This window comes from Ochlerotatus camptorhynchus, unplaced genomic scaffold, assembly GCF_037179485.1.
Source record: "Ochlerotatus camptorhynchus isolate MF236.1 unplaced genomic scaffold, CSIRO-AGI_Acam_v1.1 ptg000146l, whole genome shotgun sequence".
Lineage (NCBI taxonomy): Eukaryota > Metazoa > Arthropoda > Insecta > Diptera > Culicidae > Ochlerotatus > Ochlerotatus camptorhynchus.
This window is the reverse complement of record NW_027040636.1, coordinates 2,098,311-2,117,412: the sequence shown is the minus strand read 5'-3', so window position 1 is coordinate 2,117,412 and position 19,102 is coordinate 2,098,311. Positions and strand designations below refer to the sequence as shown.

Here is a 19,102-nt window from a genome sequence, read left to right as displayed (position 1 = left end):
ATCATAAATCACAAGAATAAAAAAAGTTGGTCGCCGTGTTACACATGGAAAACTAGTGTGAAACAGGATATCATGAGATCGGGCCATTCCTTGAATTTCTGGGAAGAGCTGGCAAATAACAGAAAACAATTTCAAAACGCCACCTACAAACTGTAAATATGATACAATGGTTGAATCTGAGTACGAAGCGAGCGATGGAACAGTGTCAGACGATAGCAGCAGCGATGACCTTTACCCAACGAAATTCAAGGGATTCCCTGATGAGGAAATAAACGCCATGCTAGGTTTTTATCGGACTCGTCAGACCTATAGCGGGCGGCGTCATTAAGAGCGCCAACAACAACATCACGGTAAAGTCAGGCATCATAAACAATCAGGTAATTTCTTACTTATTTTACCTATATTTTACTTATAATCGAATTAACCACCTTAAGTTACAGCCATCTATGAATCGACACAAACCCCCTCCATTGACTCTTCCCTTATGGTAGCTAATCCATTAATGTTGAGATGAGGTCTTGCCGATACGTTACCCTGCCGGTGATGTCACTGTGGCTCGCCCTGTTTCACATTCGTGGATTACACAGAACTTATTTAACCTTCTGGTAAAGATGCTGTGATGCCACCCCTGTCTACTGTTCTTTTGAGTTCTTTTCTTTCCTGTAATGATCATTATTCGCATATGGCCAATTTAGAGAATTTTACTTGATTTATTTATACGTTGGTCAAATTTGGATTTCAAATTGTAATGCTAATTAATTTCAGATAAGAGATGCGGTTGTTGGTCAAAATTGGATTTTTGCTGACATAATTCTAGATTGGTTCTGGAGCATTTTTAACACATAGTGCTTTATGCACTAATATTTTTCTTGTATATGTTTCTGAGGTAAAAGTAGCGGGATCGGAACCTTTAATTTTGAAGGAGTAATTCAAGTTTAACGTGATTTAATAATCAATAATAGTGTATAGTAATGTGGGTCTGGCAATGTTTACATAAAGTTCGCCCCTGGGGAGGGATATGATTAGATGGAAGCTATTAAAGGATTGGAACACAATGAACAGGTGGGACTAACATTCAATGAGAGGAGTTTTTAGTGTATTATGTTCAGGTTTTGATAAAAGCGGATGGTGTGGATGATCATCTCGATAAACTACCAACAGGCATTATGCATTAATAGGGGATACTGGGGACACTTGGTCCCTTGGTTGCTCGAAATTCTGAGCATATTTTTTCAGGTAAATTTTCACAAAGTTTCGTCTAAACGGAAGGTAATGTCATGTTGATATTTGCTTCAGATTGTGGAACGAATATATTTTCGAGAGCAATTCGTATGTTTTCATTGCCTTTGATTTGTGTTTAATATTGAAAAATGTTTGTACATGCTATACAAACAAGCATTTGTAAGTTTTTGAATGCATAACAACTACCTACTACTATATAATCTAAGGCGGATTTTGATTTGGAATTTCTTTATTTTCCCAATGTACAACATAGAAAAATATAATGCTACGTGTAATCAATTTAAGTTAAATAGAGGATAATAATAGGGCCTCAGCTAACCAAGTCAATAAGGCACGGTATCGGCTCCTGGTCCGGTTCTTTAACATATTTCAGGTTAGAAATGTTCTCGACTTTTTACGTGACTTATTGGAGCATAAGTCTACTCCGGTCGTTTTTTACCCGAGGGTCGTCTTCCTTCCACATCTGTGCAGATTGTGTAAAAAGTGAATCAAAATCCCTTTTAATGTCCAAGCATACTGAAGTCAATTGCTCCTTGTGCACAAAGGTTAGTTAAATATCGGTGGAAAGCAGCGCTAGACAATCGTTTGTTTCTTTCCTCTTGCGGAATCCAAACTGAGGTCGGTGTGTTTGAATGGTTGCGATATCCTACGCAGGTGTGGAAGCTGCCTTCCTGCACATTCGATTACCGTCAATCGATGTCCGTCGGTGATTGACACTAGATTGTAGAACAGAGACCGACGTTAAATAAAGGGAAAAAAAGAACCCAAACTGTGTATTTGATAGCAAGTTATTTGATTCGACCCAGTGATCGAGTCTCCGAAAGATCATTTTCTCCAACAATTTCCTAATGCTCGAAAGCATAGCAATCGGACATAACTCATACGCTCAAACGCTGGTTTGTCACGTTTTTGAATAGCTATCACTTTGACCGGTCTCCATTTAATTTATTTAATTTTACCATATCGCTTCCCGGTGAGGAGTTGTTCAATGAAAGAAGAGCTATAGAAAATTCCTGGATTTTGAATGGTCTATCCAGAGAACCGCCACTTGGAAACGTTTCTCGAAGAATATGTTGTGCTGGAACTGAGTCCACACAGACCTTTTTAGCGAAACCGAATATCCATCGGTTGGAGTATTCTTCACTCTCATTAGAAGATGAGCGGTTACGCATGTTGCGAGCCACCCTTCACAAGGTGTGCATTGAGGTTTCTCGTGAGAGTCCATCGACGAAATTGCGCCAATCACAATGAAAGCATCAGATTTTTCTACATATAATGTTGTACATTCTTCGTCCCAACCAGGTGTGGCTAGTCTCCTTTTGAAGGGTGCACTTGGAACTTTTCTTTTTTGTGCTTACAGTGAGCTTTTCTATATCAGATCGACGAGGAATCGATATTCTTCCAATGGTGGAGGCAAATATATTGATTCCACACAGATTGTCACCGCCGTCGCATATTTCTCCCAGTATGTACCTTGTAAGATCAAATGGAACTCGAGATGGTTCTGCAGATTGAGAGCCATACTTAATTGAATAGTCAAGTTAAAATCGTTACATAAATCGTCAAAAATAGCCGCTCTATTGTCATCGTATAGATCGCCCCACCCTGTACCATGGGAATTCATATTCATATCCAGAATTAATACTGGGATGGAAGAATCGAAACTTGATTCCAGAGTTGAATACGGCTTATAGAGGTTCTTGGTAGAACGTATGCTGAAGCTATACAAAGATCTTGTTCTTCACATTTATTTGACGAGGGGCGATTTCGACGCCTGATAGAGTTTTTTTTTTTTCCTTTGGTTTGTTTTTTTCCGTCGATCTTGTTTTCCGTGCTGAGCACCAATGCTACCGACGTGCCAGGAAGGCAGCTCCCACACCTGGACCCTACCTATCGACCCATCAACTCATGAACCGGGGACCAACGGCTTTACTTCCCATCCGAAGGAAGGCGTGATCAGAGATGTTATGCCTCAGAACATCCCGGCGGCGCCGACTGGGATTGAACCCAGGCCTGCTGGGGTGAGAGGTAATCACGCTTACCACTACACCACCGGCGCCGTTTCCTGATAGAGTTGGAAAGGAAATTTTGCAGAAAGGTTTCGATCCCTAATCGTCTCTATCCAGTCGTATAATTTTATTGTTGCTCAACAGTATTTCACACAAAACACTGCATCGTTCGACAGCTACAAATATGTCAATGGCAAGCCTCGTGCCCCGCTGATGGGTAAAAGTCTAAGTCAATTTTTCCCTACTATTACATCAGTTTTCCTGCTCTAGCTTACACTTGTCTATTATATATTATACTTACAATTACATGTGTCTAGCTTGAAGGCCGGTTCTAACCAGCCGTTCTATGGCATGACAAAAACTCATGTGCGTTATATCTCATCCATGCGAAAAGGTAATCTGATAAGCGAGATGGTGATAACTCTAATCCGATGAATGAATGCGAAACTATATACAAACATACGGATGAATGCGTCGATGAAAACTATTGCTTTGCCAAGTGTCATAATAAATAGTTGCGTTGTGTTTCCTTGCGTTATCTACTTTCTCCGGTTCGATTAAATAATCTTAGGAGGATGGTTGATTCAGCATACGCAAGACAACACCGGAGTTATCGTCGGTCACTGCCATACTGATGGGAGTCGGTGGTGATAGGGTCGAGCTGCCTCCACCGAAGGTGGCATTGTTTAGCATTGAGGTACCATTTTCTTCAAATGCAACTTCGCATAATCCGGAATCCAGGGCTTCCAGGTAGCACGAGCAGAACAGGGCCACGATGCAAAGAAGCCAATAGAGCGAGAAGCAGATGTACCGGACTCGATTCCAGAATTTTTCCTCGATGTATTTGGTCAGTTCTTCCTTGGTTAGAGCGTACGAATCATAGTTTTGTAGTATGCTTGCGCTGGTATTGTTGTTGGGATCTTCCTCCTGGGGAATCGGAATCACGTAGGATTTCTGGTTCTCCTTGGGCACCAGTTTGGTTTTCTCGTTGATGGTCATTTTGAGTTACTTTTTTCGAACAGAAAAACTAACAAAAGAACAACGGCGACGACTGAGGGTTCGTTACATTTCAACGTTTCAAGCACATGTTAAAATCATGGAAGTTGAGCTCTTTATCGGAAAAAAAGCCATGTTTCAGTAAAAATTTGAACGAGTCTAGTTTAGGAACAAGACTACGACAGTTCCACTGTAGCACAAGTATCATATCTTCGACGTCGTTCGATGAATTATCCATCGAAATATATGATGGCTATGGCCATGAAACAGTCAATTGCTTAAGATATGATTTTAATGTTGAAAGTAAGGCAGATGACAAGATGAAATTTGTACTCGTTACTTTTTGTGTGAGAGTTACTTTCATGATTTTCCTTATTAATTTTTGATTGTCTCCGGTATTACATCAGATTCGGAATTCTGTGCAGAACATTTCAGGAATTCCCTCCAGAATACTCTGGAAATTCACTCTACATTTATCTTCGTACCCTTCTTAATTGCTTTGAGAAAACTCCTGGAATTTTCTTAGCATTTTCTATGAAATTCTCCTAAAACTATCCTAAGAATTGGAAATTTCTTATGAATGTCCTGGAACGCTACTCCGATTTTCTTGTAAATAATGTTTAACATTTACTCAAGGGACATTCGCTGGAAGTTACTTGAGACTATCGTCAAACCAGCTTGAAATTCTACATAGAAATCTTTTTTAAATTTATATTCAGAATCCAGTTCTTTGAAAGTTATTATAGATATCCAATTGGAACTCTCATCAGAATTCTATGATTGATCGATTTACATTACAATTGTATGTCGTAGGTGATCAAGGGTAGTGTCATAATTGTTTCCAAATCGTCATTAAGTTTGTCGGAATTCGTTCAGAGGTGCTTAAGAATTCCCCGGAATTCTACTTATAATAATCCTGATAATGGTATCTTCATAACTACCTTGGTATTCATTTAGTTTTCCTGACATTTCTTATGAAATGCTTCTCAAAATTACCTGACATTTTTAGTCAAATTCCCCTTGAATTGTCCTCAGAATTTTGCTTTTTTTCACAAGATTTTTTTCTTGTTTTCACACACACTTAAATAAGAAACACCGTTGGAGTAAAGATAGTCCCCCAGCTCAGAGACAATCGTCAACGCCAATGGATCACTGTATGCTGTCAGTTTTGACTAAGATAAAAAATTTAACCGGAAAAATAATGTACATATGGAGATTTGAACATTTTTCCAAAAATATCTATTTTGGAAGCGAAAACAGAAAAAAATCCACTTTTTTTAGAAAAAGTCCTTATTTCGTTCAATTTAACGTTTTCCGGTTTTCTGCATACAAAAAAAATTCACTTTTTACTAACTACTTGTAATAGCGACATCTGTTTAAAAAATCAGCAATGCATTTAATCCATATGAAGTTTGTTCTTCTGGAACAAAAGGGGCATTAATTTTTGTATAGACGTATGTTCGGGATAGTGGTCATTCATATGTTTTCATGTTCATGTTCATGTTGTAGGCGTATTAGTTACTTCGTGGACACCATCACAGATTCAACTACTCAACATACAGAAACGTCAAAACATTATTTCCACATTAATACAACCAGCAAGATAGCTTACTGTCAGTGCATTTAGTGTCAGTACTTCAGTTTCGAACGAAAACAACAGATGTTGTGCAAGCTTAAGGAAGGGATCAGTGGAAGAATAAATTTCGTTAAAATTCCCTTTCCGTTTTGGTCAAATGATTGTTACTTAAGTGTAGTATCAGGTATTTCCCAATATTCCTCATAAAAAATCAACGAGAAACGTGAAGAAGGACGTGGAATAGTGAAATCGATATACTGCTGGACATAGGGCTTTGATGACACCTGTCTGAGATGTCCGTTCGCAATCCCACTACGCTGATGTCCATCAGCAATGAAGAAAGTTTTGATTTCCTGTTCAAAATTGTTCTAATTGGAGATTGTGGGACAGGTAAAACCTGCATCGTGCAGCGCTTTAAGTCCGGAAATTTCATCGAAAGCCATGGCAACACAATCGGAGTGGATTTTTCGATGAAAGCAGTCACAGTGGATGGGAAAAAAGTTAAGGTATGTATAGCATGTCGTTCGTTTCACTCTCACATGCATTCTAGGGGAAAAGCGTTTTTTGTTGTATTGCCTATCGCATATCAGTATGTTTTTACACGGGACAGCTATTACCTTGCTGAGAGATAATTAATTAGCATGATAATGGATGTTAGGTTAGTTAGGTCTTGTTCTATGCGCTCCTTTGTGGTTCAGAGTATTTTTTTTTAACAAAAACTAATTATGCAATTCCAAAAAAATAGACAATCCCTGGAGAAAGAGGACTCTTATACCTCTAATAAAGCGATTTTCAACGCGTGACGAATATTTTGCACACAAAGGAAAATCACTGCTCCAATCTAATAAGCAACGAAGTCAGGCGCGGATTAGGCGCGTGATCGCGTTCATCGATACTTAGTAGTTGTTTTTGCTTCGGCATTCGCAGCGTAGGTTTTACTTTCGACCGTGCCGAAAGTAAACGTTTTTGTTAAAGTAAATATAGTTGGAGATACATTAATGAGGCACCAAACGAAACCTCTGCCCGTACATCTCGCGCAATTGGGACACTGACCTTCTCGTTTTTGTATTTTGTTTTAGTCGCTTCTCAGCCCAAGGATGTTCGCACTCGGGCAGGAACTACCTATATGATATGGCTTCTTGGTGTGAAGTTAGTTCTTCGGAGTTGATTTGTCTGAAGTTTTTATTTTTGCGCGCTCATAAAATTGTGAGTCATCCAACAGAATAGATTACATCGTAGTTTATGCGTTTCCACACGCCAGCCAGTTTATGAGTTCTCATATTTAAGTTTTGACGCGATTAGTCTTCTTATTTTTCGTAGATTTTTATAATCCAACTTGGGTTTATGTCCTGTTTTGAATCAACTCCTACACATAATCTTATTATGGAAGAAATGTTCAGAATTGTAGGGGAAATCCATGTAATACGGACATCTTAAGGCTTGTTATTCTTTTATCATTAATAAATCCAGTATTTTGCTATTAATATCAGTATTGGATGCAGAATAAGAGCTTATTACGAACTAGATAAAAAAGAGGGTAAGACGAAATGAAAATTTAATGTTTCTACAATATAAAACAATCGAAAAAATTCAATGATTATCGTAAGTTATTATGAGGACCCAAAAACACATTGATCACGTCAGGTGGTAAATGTCATGGATATGTTATGGGGGAAAATGTCTTGACATTTGTTCTCCCATACAATTTAGTGATGACATCCCTGTAAAAATAAACATTTACCACATCTGTAGGGTAAAGGGTGTCCACGATGAAATTGCCACACACAAAATTGATTCGCAAAATTCGAGTTTTCATCCGATTGCCATCAAATTTTCAGGGATTGAGAAATAACTATTAAACTTCATTTTACCATTTTACTCGTATTTTATTTACAGGCCATACGCAAATGCCCGCACCTTGGCCTTAACCCCGGCCATAAGATTCTGCACAACCTGTGAATCAACCGTTTTTTGCATGTAAACCCATACTTTCTTCAGTTCCTCGACTGTCTTCACTACCTTAGGTCGTTTAAGAAGGTGCTGCTTCATAATCGCCCAGTACTTCTCTATGAGGCGGAGCTCCGGAGTGTTGGGAGGGTTGAACATTTTCGGCACGAAATTGACCTTATTGTCCGCATACCACTTCAGCACGTCCTTGGAGTAGTGGCATGAGGCCAAATCCGGCCAGAAGATTGTTGGGACGTTGTGGGCCTTCAGGAGAGGAAGCAGCCGCTTCTGGAGGCACTCTTTTATGTACACCTGTCCGTTCATCGTGTCCTGGGTCACGAAAGGTGCACTCCGCTTCCCGCACGTGCAGATGGCTTGCCAAACCAGGAATTTCTTCGCAAATTTGGACATCTTCTGAGTGCGGACATGCTCCGGAACGCTGAACTTATCCTTGGCCGTGAAAAACAGGTTGCCGGGGATCTGTTTGAAGTCGGCCTTCACATAGGTTTCGTCGTCCATGATGCAGCATTCAACTTTCGTCAGCATGTTGACGTACAACTTCCTGGCACGGGTTTTGGCGGACTTGTTCTGCTTCTCGTCGCGATTAAGGGCCTTTTGTACCTTGAACGTTCGAAGCCCAGCCTTAGTTTTGGCCTTCTGGACAAAACTTCGGCTTAGGTGCAGCTTCTTAGCCACATCCCTAACGGAGGCGTTCGGATTTCGGTTGAAGGCCCCAACTACGCGGTTGTGATTTTTGGTGTTGTACGGAATACTTTTTCCTTCACTTCTGGGCTTCCGATCGGTGGTCAACCGTTCCTCGAACCGCTTAATCACTCGCGACACCGTGGAATTCGCGATTCCCAACGTTTTAGCGATGGAACGATGCGAGAGATCCTTGTTCTCGTGATGAATGCGCAAGATTTTATCACATACGAGCTGTTCTTTCGACTCCATTTCCGCGAGTTTTGATCACAGGACTTTAAAACTTGCAGGATGTAAATAATGCACTATGAACTAAATCCACCCAAATTTTCATTAAATTCTACCCAACGGTTAAAAAGTTAGAGCAATTTCATAGTGTGGCAATTTCATCGTGGACGCCCTTTACTCCGGGAGCAGTGGGAATCTTATCGTGTGAAACATAAAATCACAATAACATTCAAGAACAAGATCATCAGCGGTGATGGTTTATCTATTTTGGATATATATATTTTCCTTGATCAGACGTTGATGTTGAAGTCATACTGGAATTCCACAATCAATTGGAGCGGCATGCCCGTTGCATCGTTGATTGCTTCAATCGTTGAACTCTTGATCGCAACGCAAGTCGTCCCTGACACTTCCAGGTATTCTTTGAAATCACCGTGATATCGTTCGCTGTGTCAAATTGCAGTTTGGATTCCACGCCGTTGATTAATGCAGGCACAATGCTCCGCTTGCATGACTGTTGAGCGATGCGATTAACGATGACAGCTTTTCTGGACTGTACCTTTTTGGTCTTGATCGGCTAGTTCAATGACTTATTTTCTTCTCCTTTTCGATCTAATTTGGATGTTTTGAAGTCACAATAGCCTTCCTTGTAGCCAACACTGTTTGCACTGATGATCTTCGGATCCAATCGGGCAAATCAAGAAAAGGTACATCTGATCACATTGCTGCCAACAAGGTGTGCAGGACGATTTACCATCCGTTTTCGAAGACTGCTGCTGATGAAAACCTCCCTTCTTATCCTGTACTGCGTGCACCGCTAGTTTTGAGCATGAGTGACGCTCGATCATGGTGGTGTCCGCCTTGTAGTTGACGAGCCGTTGAAATTCGTCGATAAGGATTTAAAGGGTTAAGGGAGCTTCTGCTGTTTCACCTCCGGTCCGACAAAGTAGCCTGGCTCTTTGCGTGGCAATGTGTCTTTTGATCAATATTGAAGTCTAAATCTTCACAGGTACGATTCACCCTTCATAGCTGATGATGTCTTTCGATTCTAATTTTATTACCTGTATACATTGGTAGCGATTGTTGAAGAGCTTGAGGTCTGTGTTCCAAAAACCTTCTTGATGGTTTCGATGTATACCATACCAATCAGAGTAAGGCCTTGATGTCCGCTGCTATCCGAAGAAGTCGCCAGTCTTGTAATCTGCGAAGGGTCCGCAGGTCCTCTTCTACTTGGTCGATCAATTTTGCCCCCTGTGCGCAGCTTCTTCTTATTCCAGTTGGGTCGCTTTCGATAACCATTATTACTGGGTCGTCGTCCTACATTCTTCGACGTGCCTAGCCCACCGTAGACGGCTAATTTTTGCAGTGTGGACGATGCATGGTTCTCCCAGCAGTTGATTAATTCGACTCCTCCACGTTTCGTCATCCATCTGCACTCCGCAGTAGATGGTCTGCAACACTTTCCGTTCGAATACGCTGCGTTGGTCCTCCATGAACATAGTCCAGGTCTCGTGGTCGTAGAGGAGCACCGGGCTGTCAGCTTGTAGGTAGTCAATATCGTGGTAGTCGATGTCATCGACGAAGCCAAGAAGCTGGATGGACTTTCTAAAGATCGTGCCCCTCATGTCTATCCCAGCTCTTCTTATGACACCTTTCAACGCGGGTTTTGATGGTGTCTGTGAAGTCAACATCTCTGAGAAGCTTTGGCACAATATCGTGGTTGGCTTCGTCGATGACATCGACTACCACGATATTGGCTACCTACAAGACGTGGTCCTCTACGGCCACGGGACCTGGACTATGCCAAAGATATCTAATTAACAAGATATCCCACTAATCAATTCAGGTGTCAGCATGATAGATGTCAATGCGGACGTTGATGATCAGCCGAGGACGATATCATCCTCGAAGTCATCATCATTATATTGCGGTAGCAAGATTCTTACTTGTTTGTGATTGTTCCGATTTTCAATCATTACCACTTTATACGCAACAGAAATACTTGAGAAAACAATCACACATCCAAGCGCGCATCATGATGTGTTTGTAATATGTTTTGCTTTCGAGCGAAAGAGTTTCCAATATACCACCGATATCAGTAAGATGCAAATCTCTAATAGTAATTGATGATTTGCGGAGTTGGTGCTCAAAAGAATCTTAATAAGCATAGAATTTAACATGGGAAAAGCATTCACTCTCTCTAAAGAATTATTCCAACACCCCATTCACTGGAAATGCAACCTATCGAAATCATTGCTAAACGTAATAAAATATGCCGTCTTCTTGGGCCAACGCAGCACGCATTCTATTCAAAAATTACATTGGAATAATCATTACTTTCATATTTTATAACGTAGGAAGTATTTGTCAACGCCGGTAAAAGCAAACGCAAACGGAAGTAGCCGAAGCTGAATGAAGACGATGAGTGATGACGGTGATGACACCGCTTCGTGTTTTGATATGCGCTGTACCGTCCGCTGAGTTGTGTGGGTTCGTACATGTATAGGTGTTGGTGTGCGTGTTTTCTTCCAACGCTGCAGTTCAACGTTGTCTCGTCACAAACCGTTTGGCGCTGTTATCTGTCTCTAAAAAATCCAAGGAGTGAAGGGGGTCTGACTATGCTCATGGAGGACCAACGCAGCGTTTTTGAACGGAAAGTATTGCCGACCAGGCGGAGTGCAGAAGGATGACGGAACGTGGAGGAGTCGAATTAATCAGCTGCTGGGAGAACCATGCATCGTTCACACTGCAAAAATTAGGCGTCTACGGTGGACTAGGCACGCCGATTTTAACGGTTAAAATATCACAATTGAGTGCCAAAAATTTTCCTGCAACATCACATTGAAAACTAATTCTTCTATCACTGAGAGTAAACTGAAAACTATTCTTGTTGATAACAAAACGAGTATTCAATTTTATAGGGTAGAGAACTACCAACAATCAATACGAAACTAACGATTTTAAATTGGCTCACCGCTTTAGTAGCCTATTGGTCCCAAGCAAACGAATAACGTACCCTATTCTAGTTGAAATTCTATTACTACACTATGTTTGTTTTGATTCGCTATGAAAGTTTGACAGATAACATCAGGGGTGTGTGGATTCATGCAGAACATGCAGGGGTGAGTGAAATAGCTTGGGACTGCTTGGGACCGTTGTTCTGGTACTGAGTGAGCCAAAAATAATAATGATTTTCTTCGGGACCCAGTGGTCTTAGAGTTACCTCTATGGAACTACTTCGTCCTAATCGCCCATTTTGGGCCTATCGAGCAGAAAATTTCAAATAAACCCATGATTTCAGAGTTAACAAGTCAATTATGCGTTTGGAACGAACTTTAGTTAGTAAGCTACCGAACGAAGAACGCTTGATATGAAGGTTTGCAACCATTATTCCCAAAAACACAAGAAGCGCTCCGACCGAATCAATTTTTATTCATCCGATAGGCCGAAGTGAATTCATTGGCGTTTCAATGCGTTAGGTCGAGTTTAGAATCCGTAGGCCGAGTTTGGCGTCAAGAAGCAGTGTTAGACTTTTGACAATATCTCAACGATTGGTTTCTCTTTATCAAATCTTACGGAAAGGTAAATAAATTTGGAAGCCATCAGAAATAATAACATTCCTTTTGGTGCTAAACTGCGCTAGATTAAGAAAGACTAAGTGCGGGTTGTGCTTAAAAGGCCGGAAATGGGGTAGTCAACCCTATTATGATAAGGCAATGAAAACAAGATTTTACATATTTTTAAAGAGCAAATGTATAGCAAAATGAAAACTTGTTGTCAAATTTTTCATTCGCGTAGACTGAAAAAAATAATTATGATTTCAGTTTGATGTTGATATCAAAATTTGATATCGATTTGCTGTCATTTTGATGCTGGACTTTGCTCGGACATAATACACAATTATGCAAAGTTTTATGCAAATCGGAAAAGGTCGAATTTTTCCGATTCGTCAATTGGTGTGGAAGTGCTCTGTTGCTTCTCACAGTCGGTATGTTATTGGCTCCTATAAATTTTCATTTGTGAATTGAAAAATCTGCTGATAATAATTGTTTTGCAAAATGCTTTACCAAGTGAGGAAGATAGCTGCAGCCTCAGCTCATGAGAATACACACCAGTGCCTGCTATATCTTCAAGTAGGGTGCCATCAGTATAACATACAATGCATAATGGTCATGGTCACAAGCCGTATTTAGGTAGACAACAATGTTTATGCTTAAACCGTTAGTTTTAGATACATGGAGTCTTCAGAAAAGTTGTTATATATTTGTTGGTCTATCTTTTGATACTAGGGAATTGAGGGTGGTCCCTTTGGTTATTGAGTTAAAAATATCAACATTTCAACGCTCTTTTATGGATGAATGACTAAAAAGGCTGATAATATACAACAAACAAACGAACATCAGGTTTTTTTCATCCTCTGGATAATTTATAGTTTGTAGATTCTTACTTTTTATATTGTATTATCGTCCATACTAATTTAATTCGATAGAAAAAAATATTAAACAATACAATAATCTTTTAGCTTCAAATTTGGGATACTGCCGGGCAAGAACGCTTCAGAACCATAACGCAGAGCTATTACAGATCAGCAAATGGCGTTATAATAGGTTTGCACAAAGATTTCATTTTCTGCCCTTTCAAGTTAATTTGATAATGATTCATTCTAGTGTACGACATCACAAAACGTTCCTCCTTTCTCAACCTGCAACGATGGATCGACGAAGTACGCCGTTATACGGCTTCCAATGTGATGATATTCGTCATTGGTAACAAGTGTGATCTAGACGCCATACGAGAAGTTGAATTTGCTGAAGCGCAAACAATGTGCCAATACATACCGGAGATCATGTTTGTGATGGAAACGTCGGCTAAGGACAACAGGAACATTGAGGATGCCTTCATGACACTTGCTACCGAGTTGAAGGTGCGCTTCAAAAATTTCAGTTAAAGCATATGTGATCTCATTTTTTTATATTTCTTGCAGAGGAGGCATGACAACATAAGTTCAGATGATACAACTGATGGTATAACGCTGGGCCAAGGAATGTCTCTCTCGGTTAGTAATTGCAGTTTGTGTAGCAGGACGTGAATGAATGACGTATGGAAATATGTAATTGTTGAATCTCTTCATGTTAGAGATGTACCCTAGTGTCACGGACGTAACTGTATATAGTATAATAATTTTTATGGTCTACAGAATGTATGAATTAATATATATAATAGTTATGAAACGTGTTAGATTTTATAAATGGAATTATATTGTATGTCTCGCACTATCAGTACGTCAGGTGAAGATAAAGCAATACCTAACGTTACGTAGTTATAACCGTCATTTGAAAAAGCATCCAAGAAGCAGCTGAAGGCTAATCATTCTTGTATGTATGATTTTATTACGTACTTGAATGTTATGTCTAACATTGTCTCAACAGCCATGTCAACACACATAAATTAAAAAAAAAAAACAAATGTATAATTTTCTACGAAAATAACTGTAAACTAAGCTACTTGATAAACTTCAGGCGCCTTGGGGTAACGTAACACAATGTGGTTTTAATCTATCAAAATTCCGTGTATTTATGAAATCGAGTTTCGTTTCATCTTAGCTTCCGACATTGTGATTTAGACAGCCTATAATTGTAATGTATCATGTTGCATACAGAGAGGTTAATTTTCAAAATACTTGATCCAACGTATCGTATTTTATTTATTTCCATCAGTTTCAAAACAACCGCATCTACAATCAAATGAGTCATAATAATTTTCAATTGATATTTTACATTAAAACCAGAAAAAGGAACCTGATAACACGTGTCAACCCAATCAGAGTCGGTTAAATTTTGAGCCAACTTGACCCAATGTCGAGTTGATGTCAAATTGGTGTCTGGTAGAAGTCAATTTGTTGCTGGATTGGCTCATATTGTCCACAGGCTTCAAAACTTATGGTTACGGATTTCAAGCGTTTTTCTATTGAGGATGTATTGTATATTGATTTGAATAACATTATAAAAAACCGGTTTTCCCAAAACTTTCACCACTTGTGAAATATTTCATTTCTAGTCTCAACATGAAGAGAAAACTCTCCTGTTTCGAAGATTTCGGGAATGCCCTGAGAAGTGATCAGATGCCAGCGCTGTAGTGAAGGATTCGTGAAACTAATTATATTTAAATTGAACGTTAAATGCGTTTACGACGATTGAGGATTAAGTTTGTTTGTCTGTGGTGAGGTGATCTAGAGGAAGAAGCAGCACTATGACGAGCACCTGAACGGCGAAATAACAGAGGAGCACGTGCAGAAGACGACAAACTTCCAATAAGTCGGGAGGAGATCAGTCGGCTAAAAACAATAAAGCCACGGGCGTTGATCAACAATCAAGCAAGTTCTTAAAATACAGTTGATAAACAGACGTCGAGTATCGGCGATACTCTCGAGTCCCTTCGAATCTCTATTAAGATTACATCAAGGTTATGAGCTATCGTGTCTGCTGTTTAACATCGTTTGGAAGGTGTGGCAACTGTCCAAATCATTACGCTCCGGCAGATCCTACAAATGTGTCACTAATATAAAGTCCCTATGCACCACTTATTCATTGATTTCAAGGTCGCTATGGAAGATTATGAACGAGAACGGATGGATGATGTGCAGTGCTATGCGAAGATATCGGGTGCGTTATCGGACTCGTTCAAAACTCGCAAAGGACTTCGACAGAGGCTTCGATACTAAATAAATCTAGTCAGTTCATCTGCTTCGTTGTAGGCGTTCTTTAATTTAATGTGAATAAGTCGAGGACAAAATATCTGTTGGCTGAAGGAACCGAGCACGATAGGGTTCGCATAAACAGAAGAGATGAGTTCGAGGTGGTAGATGCATTGGTGTACCTTGAAACACTGTTCAACAGTCCCGCAAAAATTATGTTTGTCTCAAATCCGTCCGGTACAAGACGCAGAGGTGAAACGAGCTAGGTGGTTAGCGCTAGTGGAGCACGATCTAGGAATGTAGGGTGCTCAAGAAACTTGAGACAAGGAGCCACGAATATTGTAATGTAGGTCAAATCCTGAGGTACGTCAGACTAGTAAAAGTAAAGTAAAGTAAGGAATATGAGATCAGAAGAGCGGAGACCGGGAGTCCGTCCAGCGTCTTGGTTTCGTCGATTACATCGAGATCATGACACTTAGCTTCCAGACAATACGTACACCAGTCGGAAGGCTGAAGCCAAGCAGATTGGACACATTGAAGACGAAATATATGAGAGGAACAGAGTCAACAGAGGAGAATGTTACCCTTTTAACATGAGTTCGGATTGACGACGATAAAATCGTAGTGGTCGATGCGTTAGTATATATGGACTCATTGGTAACTGGTAATGTCGATAATTAGTGCGAGATAAAAAAATAGTCAAACATACGGCATAAGCGAATTTTTAATTTAAATAGAACGAACGTGAATTAAGAACATACTGCCGATATTCGCATAACTGTCCCATCTTTGCTTGATTTCCTATTCATATGGGACAGTTATGCTTTTATGGGCAGCATAGCGAATGCATAATTAACCCAAACTGCACAGCAAAGCCCAGTATAATGGAGTGCCCGTACATAGCTCACTTTAGACCCAAAAAAATGAGTTAATGTCGATAGTAGAAATTTATATATGTATACAATAAATTCTGTTGTTATACGATTTTTATATCGCCAGCATTTTTGATCGTATGATCGCGGATTGCTACCAAATATAAAGCAACTTGTTTCAAAAAATCAATGAAAAATATGGTGATAGTTAAAATTTTGTACCCGTCCTGCATGACGGCAAAATCTAAAAAATTAAAATCGCGTTAATACAGGATTGAATTGAGAATTGCAACCAAATTGAATCACTTTAAAATCAAATAAAATTATGGTTTTATTTAAAATTCTGTACCCCTCCTGCATAATGCTGATATGGAACTACCACTCACTGCAGCAAGACAACTGTTGGTAGACTGTGGGCTATCATCACTGTTCAACTTGATCAAGTTTAATAACATCTAATTGTTCTCAACCTGCCATTGTATGAAGGGCCAAAAATAGTTTGGGTGAATCCGTGGGCAACATCGCCCAGGTGCATCCACGGGATAAATGAGAATCTCCTTCCAACAACAGGACCATACAACCGGTCAAAAAACAGGCCATCCAACAGGAGGATGTCCCAATGAGTGGGGGAAGAGCCCGCCCTCTTTTCCCGAAATGTTAAAATCGGAGTTGACATTTCCACTGCCCTGGTGGACCCTCCCGCTCCCAGCATATAATGTTTCATATAATAATGGATTGTAAGTTAAGAGAAACTTAAAGAAATGATCTCACCTGATATGTTACAAAGGAATCCATGACATCACGGTACTTTCGAAGAGCTCCCATAGATATGCTGCCGCTACTTCTTCAACCGGTGTTAAAAATAGAACTTTCGCCTTTTGTTAATCACACAGCAGTGTAAACCCCCATCAACGACGAAACACACGCTAGCTGCTCCAACTAGAGGAATCTCAGCAGAGAAAAAAAGGACTGCGTCCGATTTCCACCATTATCACGATCGCGATCAGTTCGCCAGGACATAGTTTGTAAGACACAGCGCCAGCTCCTAACCTGTCGAATCAACTCGCGACCAACGCCGAAATCAAAACCGACAATTCCAGCGACCGGAAACAAACACGTCTAATAGCGGCCACGGCACACTTCACTTGCATTTCTGAAACACAAAAATGACTCTCCTGCAAAGGGCAAAATTAAAAAAAATAAAACGCGTGAAAACAGAAAGAGTTGCATGCGAAAAATACACTAATGTAATTTACAAATTATTTTAATTTTAATTAAAAAAATCCCGATCAAAATCTTTAGCAGGCATCTTAAATCATTGAATTCATCAGTAAAGTGCATGTTTAAAACTTGTTTAGTGGTAAATGGAGGTTGAGCGGTGAACACACAATTCGCTTAAAAATAATCTTTATTTCAAATTTCCCTGGGCTTTGGCAAAACCTTGAGGTAGTTTAATTAGGCTACCAGTTCCCAGGGCTGATCTGGATCTTTACCACATTGGAAAGATGCACACTAGTGTTGCCAGATCAGTGTTGATGCTTACCAAAAGTGCATTTGAACCCGCTTATAAAAGCATATTAACAGATTAATCATCACCGTACATTGTTTATTGCTCTGTACTAATAATAAATGATTAAGCACAGCATTTGATGTTTTAGTAGGAATGCTGGATTTAGTCGCAGTGGAAATCAATCCTTTATTGAATTGGATTTATTTCTATGGATATGCACGTTTGAAAAGTATCATCACAAAGATTCTGCACTCGGTCTTCAGCTTGTGGGCGGGAAGCGTTGTGTTTGTTTTTTTTTTTTTTTTTATCTATTTATAGAGTCAATTCTTAGATACACGAAGCGAATGACAAATCAAGCATTAAGCACAAGACCTTCAAGAAAACTAACAACACGAAGTCTGGAAATGGCAATGTTTTATTCAAAATGTCAAGCATTTCAAGAATATCGGGTGAGACCAATCGCACCGGGCGCTCTTTCGGTAATCTGGAAGGGTTGTGCACGAGGAGTGATTTTAATCCCCCCCAGTTTTGAAGACATTCCGGAGCGAGGATCCATTATCTTATGTCAGAGGGATGATGGAAGTGGCATATCCAAAAACACAATACAACAAGAGAAGGCAGTAGGATTGAAGGTAAACAAGGAGTTCATGGGAACGTTGAAACTGTAAGTATACTCCGATCTATTCTAGTACTCTTGTATAAAACCTATTGTAAACCGGCTAGATCGTAAGCGTCGTCACCGGGACGCATAGTCATGTGAAGATTGCCGGATCCGTGACCACTCATGATAAAGCACACAAGGCTCTCAACATTAAATACATTGCACGGGTTGGGTCGCACAGAGGGTTGATAAGATGTACATTGCTTTGAAACACCCGCATGAACGATAACCATAAGGAGTGCCTAACAACCTATTCCAGTTATCATCCCAACAATATGTGGTATGGTGGCACGATTTGTGGTATCGTTCATGTATGGTGTTCCCCCCACTTTTTATTAGGGTCGCTGACGCTCATTGCACGCTCTTTCGTTCTCCGGCTGATTGAATGAATGACGGAGTTTGACGTCACACTCCTTCAGACGTTTAGGCGGCCGGCGGGAGGACGAGAGAGATGGCTGTTCAGTACAGGGAGATAATTTTACAAATGTATCTCTAATAGGTAACAGTTTAAAACTCACTAATAATCTCTTTCGATCTCTTTTAATTTCTTTTTTATTGACGGTGTGATGTAATCGAGGTCATTTTTCAACGATACGATAATAACTTATTCGCTTTTCATACAAAACCTACCCAACCCTTTCCTTTCTACAATCCCTGAGCAGCTG

The 19,102-nt window shown here is 40.0% G+C and overlaps 3 protein-coding genes across 3 annotated transcripts in view; 2 read left to right on the top strand and 1 right to left on the bottom strand.

Annotated features, from left to right (window-relative positions):
• Window positions 1–19,102, top strand: part of Etf-QO (electron transfer flavoprotein-ubiquinone oxidoreductase) — a 476,511-nt gene that overhangs the window by 30,314 nt on the left and 427,095 nt on the right. The gene's annotated exons all lie outside the window — the stretch shown is intronic.
• Window positions 3,819–4,301, bottom strand: LOC135700959 (uncharacterized). Its single transcript, XM_065221626.1, has one exon. It carries the CDS (start codon window positions 4,248–4,250, stop codon window positions 3,819–3,821), a length of 432 nt encoding a protein of 143 aa, XP_065077698.1. The 5' UTR covers window positions 4,251–4,301.
• On the top strand, window positions 5,857–14,177 carry Rab19 (RAS oncogene family member Rab19). The gene is made up of 4 exons (XM_065221710.1): window positions 5,857–6,329; window positions 13,223–13,307; window positions 13,368–13,624; window positions 13,685–14,177. Exons 1-4 carry the CDS (start codon window positions 6,117–6,119, stop codon window positions 13,787–13,789), a joined length of 660 nt encoding a protein of 219 aa, XP_065077782.1. The 5' UTR covers window positions 5,857–6,116; the 3' UTR covers window positions 13,790–14,177.

What these genes read in the sequence shown, in the direction of transcription:
- Rab19 (XM_065221710.1), top strand. Translation starts at nt 6,117, where the DNA reads ATGTCCGTTCGCAATCCCACTACGCTGATGTCCATCAGCAATGAAGAA. An exon ending in AGCAAATGGCGTTATAATAG is followed by an intron (nt 13,308 to 13,367) that starts GTTTGCACAAAG and finishes GATTCATTCTAG; the next exon opens with TGTACGACATCACAAAACGT. An exon ending in CACTTGCTACCGAGTTGAAG is followed by an intron (nt 13,625 to 13,684) that starts GTGCGCTTCAAA and finishes TATTTCTTGCAG; the next exon opens with AGGAGGCATGACAACATAAG.
- LOC135700959 (XM_065221626.1), bottom strand. Translation starts at nt 4,250, where the DNA reads ATGACCATCAACGAGAAAACCAAACTGGTGCCCAAGGAGAACCAGAAA.